At 40.6% G+C, this 9,859-nt stretch overlaps 1 protein-coding gene across 2 annotated transcripts in view; it reads left to right on the plus strand.

Moving 5' to 3' along the window:
* adgrv1 (adhesion G protein-coupled receptor V1) overlaps positions 1–9,654 on the plus strand; it is a 176,074-nt gene extending 166,420 nt beyond the window's left edge. For both annotated transcript variants that reach the window (XM_039802605.1, XM_039802606.1), the window contains one exon: positions 8,932–9,654. In XM_039802605.1, the coding sequence (XP_039658539.1) occupies positions 8,932–9,050 (119 nt within the window). In that variant the 3' untranslated portion in view covers positions 9,051–9,654. The remainder of the gene's footprint in view (positions 1–8,931) is intronic.
* The last annotated feature ends 205 nt before the right edge of the window (positions 9,655–9,859 follow it).

Genomic DNA, 9,859 nt, shown 5'->3' on the forward strand with positions numbered 1-9,859 from the left:
CCACTTAACAAATAAACTGCTGATGTATTCTCTGGTCTGATAGCCGACAGCTGTCTGCTCTGAGCGCATTTACCGCCTCTCTCTCTCTCTCACTAAGCACCGAGCTGTTCCTTAAAGGAGCTTCCCCGGTCTTGTAACACGAAGGCAGAGCTCCTGTCTTTGGTCAACGATGAATTAAATGCTTTCCACACTATCCGCAAACCCGACAAAAAGGACCCCCACGGAACGACCATTGGTCCGGACCGAGACCACCTCTTTTTGTCGGACCAAAATTTGGTCTTTTGATCCGGACCGTGGTCCGGGGGAGGTTTCACACCTTTAATTTTGGTTCGGATCAAACTAAAAAGTCCGGACCAAACGAGGTATGTGTGAAAACGCCCTAAAATAGAGATGTTATGAGATTATGAAAGACTTAATAATAAAAGAGGGAGAAAGAGATACATGATGAAACCTTTGCTTTACAAGTTGACGCAGAGTTAACCTTTTAATGCTACTCATTTTTTGAATTTGGGCCTCGGCCGCTCCGTAGTTTGGAAAATCAGGAAGCGATGCAGCAGTAACGTTGTGGGTGGCTAGCGGAAACAAACCTTGAGCAGAAATGGAAGTACAAGTGTAAAGTGGGACACTACATTGTGTTAGTATTACCACGTAACGTTACATTCAGGTCAATGTTCCTATCGGTTGTTGCTTGATGGGCTTCAGTTTCCTGTACTATGCTTTCAGCATATATTTTGAGCATAAAGTACCTTTGAGGTTATTCTGGAGAATATGATGTATTTGTCATGGTTTTGGATTGTTGCAATGATAATAAACATTTGCATAAAGCAAGCATATTTGTCCGCTCCCATGTTAATAAGAGCATTCAAAACTTGAAAAATATCCCTTTTAAAGTACATTTAGGACAGATAACAAGAATGTGTAATTAATTTGTGCTCAATCGCGAGTAACTATGGACAATCATGCGGTTAATTGCATAATTTCATAAATATATATATATATATGTGTGTGTGTGTGTGTGTGTGTGTGTGTGTGTGTGTGTGTGTGTGTGTGTGTGTGTGTGTGTGTGTACATGTATGTGTATGACATCACCCTTGCTTAGTCATTCCTCTGCTTACCTTAAATCTCTCTGCTGCCATGGAAACCATTCTTCCTCTGTTGCCATCATTGTTTAATGAGCTGAGGGCCCAAACTGCACACACACACACACTCCTCACTCTTTGAAACCACTGAGTAATTGCTTCACAGTGTCTGAAGAAGAAGAATCAGGCCCAGTTGGAAAACAGCCAACAGCAGCCTTAGAAAAATAACCACTTTAAAATAAGTAAGACAGGGACCCTTATGTAAATCTAATTTAAGAATCAGCTGAAACCTCAAATTTAGAACCTAAATCGTATTTATTCAGCGGTTTGACACCGTCCCTTAAAAAAAAATCCGATGCGTTGCAAAGTGTGAACCTTATTTGACGGCAAATTATGTAAATATTATCACTTTAACAGGTAAAAAAGTATCACCTTTTTGACATTTTTTGACAGTGATGCTGGTGAAGATGTGATTTGCCAACTTGAAATCAGATTTTGTGTCACATTGCGAAATTAAAATACAGTGACCCATTTGAGGCGTGCAGCAGTTCCATTGTAATGTGGTGGAGAGTTCATCTTGTAGCTTCATGAATTAGTCTGTGATGCTTCAGGATTCTTAAAGTTGAACTCTTTTAATCACCTCATCTCAAAAATTGAAACTATCAAGAACATCTGCCTTTACCAAACAGCATTAAAAACAACACAAGACAATTACACAAAACATCAACAAATAACATGGCTTTTAAAAGACATAAATGCATTTTTTTTAAACAGAGAGAGGCTGGATTCATAATGGACATTTTTATCACATGCTCATGCCTGGATTGGATTGCTATTTATTACAGATCATTGTCGGCCCCTGTGAGTCATTTAACTCAGCTTTAAGTATATCCCAGTCTACTTTAGCCTCACATCACATAAGGAGCAAGGGTCTGGTCCTCCATAGGCTGGTCGCTCTGCAGAGATAAGTAGATCAGTAGTTAAGATACACAGACCAAACTGATAAGACTATAAAGTCAATGGGACTGTCGGGTCACACTGAATTTGCTGGTTAACTACTTGAGATCCTGGAGACAAGACATACCTTTCAAGAAAAATAAATGAATCATTAACGTTATTGAGCAATGCCAGTCTTCTGATGGCTTTGAGCCCATTAAAGCTGCAGTTTTTATTTACTTTTTTGCAGAGACAGTTGTATTGTATGAGAAACCTGCATCAAACTGAGTAAAAAACAAACCTTGCTAACTAATCAGACCCGGACGTGTGTGTGTGTGTGTGTGTGTGTGTGTGTGTGTGTGTGTGTGTGTGTGTGTGTGTGTGTGTGTGTGTGTGTGTGTGTGTGTGTGTGTGTGTGTGTGTGTGTGTGTGTGTGTGTGTGTGTGTGTGTGTGTGTGTGTGTTGTAGTGTTAATTTCGTCAGACGAGGCTAAATATGTTCGTCAACGACCTTTTTTTCCATGACTAAGACGAGACGATGACGAGACTGCGCCAATGTCCAAAAACGCTGACTAAGACTAAATTAACATGCATTATTGTTGACGAAAAAAGACGAGACTAAAATGTTTTGCATAAAATAAAAACTAAGATAAAATCTCTCTTCATTTTCGTCTACTTTTTCATCATGAGATAGAATATTCAGCTGTTACTGAGACCGGGCGCACGGCACCGACAGGTGCCCTAACGCACGTTAACTTCACCGGACCGAATAGCAACGCAGATTTTGATGCCACTTAAATGCCTGCGCTTCTCTTGATGCTCCTAAACGGACGTTAGAGTCAACCGAAAAATCGCTGCATGGGGCGCTAGTTAACACTACAGTTGGCAGCAGGTAACGTTAGCATACCGTTAGCTAGCAGTTGGAGTAAACACGGTTACAATCATTGACATATATAAAAGGGTTACAATGCTGACAGCTAAACGGTGTAAAGGTTTGTCTCTATTTCACTATGTAGGATTCCAACACGAGACGTACGACAGTCTACAGCTGCCGTTGTCTGAAAAACAACACATATGTTGCGTTCACTTGAAAGCCACCGCCAGTTTCGCGTTGCATTTATTTTATTGTAAAATATCCTTTTCCAATGCAGTGGTTGTGGTGCGTTCTTTTGTCTGCAAGTCTGTTTTTACGAGTTGTTTTCCGGAAGTTACCGACCGGAAGTTGCAAAGAACGCCCCGAGGTCGTTATATGTCAATGGTATTATGGCAACTCGTCAAGGCGTCTTGAACTCAGAGGACCCTGTCACACCCAAAATGAGTAGAGTGCAGCTTTGAGTTGGCGTACGCGTCACTTGCGACTAGTGCAGATGTGGAAGGCGTGACGCGTCACTTTGCGCAAAGTAGCCTACAAGATGCTAACGGCGGTTTGAGCTAACGTTAGCAATCAAGTAGCTAGCCTACTAGATGCTAATGGCGTTTTTAGCTAACGTTAGTAGTCAAACAATCATAAATAGCTAAAACGTTTTTGAAATGACTGCTAGCTACAAGTTTGCAATCAAACACAACATCGGCTGTCACTTGAATGGCGTTTTGAGCTAACGTTAGCAATCTAACAATCATAGAGAGCTAAAACGTTTTAGAAATGATTTCCATCTTCTGTTATTGTATGTAAAGAGAAAAGTTTATTATTTTACAGATTTCACAAATTTCAGTAAGACACGTTATGCCGTAAACAGTTTAAATCTGACCATGCGCAACTCACATTTGCACTCGACCAAAGCCGGTCTGACTCGGCTAACATCGGGTATGACACGTTATGCCGTAAACCGTTTAAATCTGAGCATGCGCAACTCAAAGCTGCACTCTGCTCATTTTGGGTAGTGACAGACCCCGAGCTCACTTTCAAAGATGGCTACGTTGTGCATCTCACGTAGTAAACATTGTGGTTATCTACAATTTTAAGCACTTTTTTCTTTGTTGTAACCAAATGAAGAAGTCGTACACATAGCGCTGTATACTGCTACCTATAGGCATGTCTCTACAGTCTTATTAGGAGTTAAATACCGCCTGATTAGTTATTTTGTAGCTTGTGCAGCTGAAATTGGCTAGAGACGCTCGGTTGCTATATGACAACAACGGCTTTAAGCCGAGTCTTGAGCAGAAAGCAGAGCAGTAGCCTAACGTTAACGTTAACGCAAACGTAAATTTTCATGTATCAAATTGTGAAATATATGCTTGTAATATGTCAATAACTGGGTGAATAGAATCCTAAATGTTACTAAAAATGTTACAAAAATCATCTTTTCTCCGACTCGTAGTATTGTGTGACAAAAAGAATGCAACAACCCGCTGGTTATTCGTTTTTCGACACGGATGTGACGTCACGCTCGAGCTACTAGTCGCGATTACAAGACAAAAAGAACGCACCATTGTTTTTGTCGTTTACTGGTGAAATAAGGAAGAGGCTCAATATTTATATGACTTTATATAATTTATTTATTTTTATAACTATTTGACTGAAATGGTTATCAGAAATAATTTATTTAAAAAAAAGACTAAAATGGCGAGACTTTTAGTCGACTAAAACTCGACTAAGATACCTTGAGTTCTCTTTTGACTAAAACTAGACTAAAATGACGAGACTTTTAGTCGACTAAAACTTGACTAACAAAAATGTTTGGCACAAGACTAAGACTAAGACTAAATTAAAAATAGGTGACAAAATTAACACTAGTGTGTTGCGCCCTGTCTCAAGTGAACTCACTGTAGCAGCGGGACATTGGTTAATGGTAGCCGGCGTGTTCCCCCGAGTCATAAAAATGACGTCACCACGGCTGTCGTTTCTAGCGCAAAAGGCTCTGCAAGTTGCGGCGCGTGGCCGTGCACCTCTACACTTTTGTAGCTCGGCGCGCGCTGCACTTTCAGTTCAACACAGTCGGTTGGGAAGACCGAGCAGGTTCGCCTGTACAAACATCTGTAAGATTCTTCATGTACAGTTCACAGGGAGTCAAACTGCTTTAAATATGTGGTCAGAGAGAGACACCACACTGGGAAAAGAAGTAGGATTTTGCTGGACAGTATAGAAAACTCTTTTGTCAAAGCAAAAAAATTATGGAAAGAGTGTATTAGTATTAGAGGCAGACAGTCATTTCAGTTTGGAGATAATAATTAGAGTAGAAACATGTAATGTTTGGCAGTACGTCAGTGTTTATCATGTTGCCAGGCAGACAGCTCTCCTTTACTTCCACTGTCTTCTTCTTCTCTACTACTCCTTGCTAATACATCCATTTTTTAGTTTTCACGCCCCCTGGTGTATCCGAGAATACTGCAACGATCAATACGTCGAGCATAGTCTCCTTCCTCCACAACGCTGCGGAGGAGGGTCTGGCTAGTCCACACAGCATTCCGGGATGGGAGAAAAATGTGCTCTGGTTTATTGGCATTTCTTTTAACCAATCACAATCGTCTTGGGCGGCGCTTAGCGCTGCACATGAGCCCCGGTGCCAATGCAAAATAGCCTCGGGAAGGTACTTGTTTTGGTGGAACGTGTATGTTCAAAAGTAGAGATGCACCGATAGACCGGCCAGTGACTGGAATTGGCCGGTTTTCACGTGCTCGGACATGACCGGCGACCGGCAGGTCAGTCTGACATATGCCGATTTCATGCCGGTCAGTGCTACAATTAACTGACAACGTAAGTTATACGAGTTACAGTTCTCAAGGACGCACGCACACACGGACACCACAGCACGCAGTCTCTTTTTCCTTTCTCTCAACTTTTCCGCCGTGTGTCGTGCTATTCTCCCACATGTAGGGAACCTCGTGAATTAACCTGCAACATGTCAGCTGTTTGGACATTCTTCAGCGTGTGTGCAGAAGATAACAAGTTTGCAATATGCAACACCTGCAAGGAGAAAGTAGGGCGTGGAGGGACGACACCAAAAACCCAAATCACATTTTTTTAGCTGGATATTGGATGTGAAAAGAAGGAAATGGTTCTAACATTGCACTTTAGATGTGTGTGAATGTCCCACACCAGGGGTCATTTATATAGTTCTATTTTAGAGTGAAATACAGTATATGATCTTTTTTGTTTGGAAAATAGCACACAATATTGAAACTTAGATTTTCGTAAAAACAATCATCTGATAAACTTGGGTTATAACCTTCTGTATTTTTGCAGATACAACTTCACTTTTCGACTTGTTGCTCCACCAGTCACAAGGACATTCTTCCACTTCACACTGGTGACCTCTGACCTCCTGTTTGCCCGAACGTGTCACACTGAACGTATGGCCCGGTTTAATCTCACTCACCCAATCAGGCAGCAGTAAAGATAATTCGCTAATCAGAATTACATAATAAGGCAGCGCCTGACGCTGTAATGAGGGTCTTCATACTTCATTTGGTAGTGAACCATTAACACGCACACAGAAGCATACGTGTACTCTATGTAGTAGGACTGAGAGCTGATCATTAACGTGTTGGTTTTACTGTGAAAGGGCGCCTTTTTCTTATCACTCAGCGTCAGAAGGAGCTGTGACTGCACGAAGCAACATACACATCTGGACGCTCCTCTGGTTATGTCATAGGACTCATAAGTCCGCCAGTACCCGGAATAAAGCGCGATTTATGCTTCTGCGTTAAATCTACGCCGTGGCTAGGGATGTGGAGGCACAGATACTACGCCGTAGCCTGACGTGCACCTCTCAAAAGTGTAACGCAGGTCGCTCGTCCGTGGCTTGGTAGCGTTGCATTTCCCCCCCGGCTAATTTCCTGGTTCTCCTTCTCCATAAACAACATGAAATCAAGGAGAGGGTTCACTTCTCCCGCTACAGATTTCCCACCGTGGTCAGAAAGAACAGGGGAGACGCTTTGTTTCTCTCACTATGACTCTAGAGTTGGCACTTGCTCCGAAGCTAATCACTGTCACTCTCTCACTCGCTCCACCACACACTTCCCACACACACACACACACTTGCCAGCCCTGCTATTTTCTTAAAGAAATCGACGCACACACCAGCGCACAAGTATAAACTTCAGGCCACTTACGTAGGCTACGGAGAGCGCTCTGCGTGGAGCCTCCGCAAGACCATAAATCTCACTTGAGGCTGTTTTTTTTATGTAAACATTTTTTTTTATGCCTACGACTGTGCGATTATCTTTTCTTACACATAGGAGTCTTCTGTCACCATATTCTTTTTTTTTTTAGATAAATTTTTATTGTGTTTATTTTATATTTAGAACATACAAATACAATTGAACATGTGACCGTATTCTGTAGGTTACTACAGTACTTATTTCCATTTTTGTTCACGGTGTTCACATAGCCGACAACCTTTATCAAAACAGTGTGCCACACTAAGAAATATTGTGAACTAGGAACTCAAACACTAGGAAAGTAAATCATATGAACAAACTATCAATACATTTTCTTTTAGAAAAAAAGAAAAGTATAGATACCTGAGAAAGAAATCACACTGCATAATTGGTTAAGTTTGTTATCTTATGATGGAAATGTCCTCCTGGATCCAGGCTTTAGATATCCCCTATCTCACAACAAACCCTTTCAACAGTTGTTGGATCCACACAAAAACCTATCTATTATTTCTTGGTCATCTCGGCTTTGGAACAACCTGCCCGAGGAGATAAGGCCTCTATCGTCTTTTTTTTTTTTTATCATCTTTTTATCCTATCACCTGTCAGTTTCACTTGATTTATTCATTTGTCGTTTTTCTGTCCTTTAAAGGTGCCCCATCTTCTATTCCCTCTTTTAGAATGATGTGTGTATATATTTGGATGTTGAGTGATTTGTATGTGCTCTTTGTTTCTTCTGTCAAAGCACTTTTGCAGTTTTTAAAGGTGCTCTTAAAAATAAAGTTATTATTATTATTATTATTATATCATTATGGGTTGGCATGTTGCCTAATCTTTCCCCTAAACACATTGAACTCTGAATGTTCTCAAGATATCCTGCAAAGAAACAAACAGCCTCAGACAGATAGCAGTGATATGGCCGTGCTCTATGATTTGACTCATAACGAGTGACTTTGTTTGGCGGTCTACTCTTCCATCAGAGTCTGCCAGTGTGCTCCACGTACGACTCGCTACCTTGACTGATCAGATACAGTACAGAATGCTCTCTGATAACGCACACACTGTGACATAAAGCATCGATTACATAACACCACGTTGGCCCTAATAGGACAAATGTGACCGATAGTCAGCACTGCAAACGCGCCCCGAGTTGATGAAATAGTATATGATTGCATATAGGGCTGCACGATATTAGGAAAATATCTAATTGCGATTATTTTGACTGATATTTTGACATGATTCACGATATTGGAGGAAAAAAAAAATGATTGAAGTGTGATTTATTTATTTTTTTGCAAGGATCTGTACCAAACAAAGATTTTCTCTTTAGTCTGTAGGATAGGATGTGTAGGCCGGGACGTCTCTGCAGCACCACAATACTTAATTTTAGAAAGGTTTGACACATATTTTGCTTTTCACAAATATTGCGCCTCCCCTGCAATTTTGATATTGCAGTAGTCCATATTGCGATTTTGATAAAATTGCGATTAATTGTGCAGCCCTAATTGCATATACTATATACTTCATATTCTTTGCACCTAACCCATTTTTTTCTTATGCAACAGTTACTTTGTATGTATACAATATTTTATTTTTTTCTGTATTTATTGTTTATTTTAAATTGTTTGTTTATGTATGCACCTTTCACCAAGGCAAATTCCACATACTTATTGTGGCAATAAAACCTTTTCTGATTCTGAAATATATGACGAACTCAAAGAAAAAAATACACGTAAATGTACTGCACATGAAGAATAACCCCAGCGGACATAATCACGTGTTTGGATGGAAGTGTGATGCAACTTTTTCTGTTATTTTAGGGACGGGCCTTAATGTGAGCGACAGCGAGTCCATCCCCGGGAGCCAGGACGGAGGGAGCATTAACAACTCCCAGATAGTTGAGCTGAGACGAATCCCCATCGCCGACACACACCTCTAACCTGCTCTCCCCTCACACACACACATCCCACGCCCTCTACTCTTCATACCTGGACAAATTACAACACAGTATTTTTATATAATAAAATGCTTTTGCACTAAAACAGTGTTTTTAAAAAAAAATAGAACATGTTCATATAGATGTTTGATACTGTATGTGATTTTTACTGTACATCTGTTTTTTATATATATATGAACCTATACATAAATGTTTTACTAAATTAATTTTTTTAAGTCCTTGATGGAGTTGTTATCTGAATGTATATTTTGGATTTTTTTTTTTCTGTAGAGACCAAATCATCGCTGTCAGACGAAAACCTTGTATGTCCCAAACCGTTGCTTTTCAGCTATTTGTCTCAGACAAAAGCCCCTACTCTTACTGTTTGAAGAGTTGTAAAAACCCACAGACAGACATACAGTAAAGGGTGACCAGTAGTTTCATTGATTAATGAAAACTCAAAAGACGAAATAGGGACATACGAGGTTTCTGCCCGACTGCGACGAAATGAGATATAGCCAGATGTGCCCTCAGACGAGCCGCCGCCGCCGCTGATCAGGATGGGAATTGTGTAACATTGTTAATAAATGATTTACCATATATTTTACATTCGGCTGTGCTGATTCCTATTTTTACTGCTCATAAGCTCTCAAAGACGCAATTCACTACTGGGGCGGGGGGGGTCAGTGCCTCGCAGGAATTTCACAAACTGGTTCTACACAGAGGAGATGTCTGAGAGCAACGATTCAGGAAGACAAAATGTAAACAAATGCAGATCGGAGCACGGGGAGAATATTCAAAATAATGTAAAA

The sequence above is a fragment of the Perca fluviatilis genome, chromosome 6 (genome assembly GCF_010015445.1).
Source record: "Perca fluviatilis chromosome 6, GENO_Pfluv_1.0, whole genome shotgun sequence".
Classification (NCBI taxonomy): domain Eukaryota; kingdom Metazoa; phylum Chordata; class Actinopteri; order Perciformes; family Percidae; genus Perca; species Perca fluviatilis.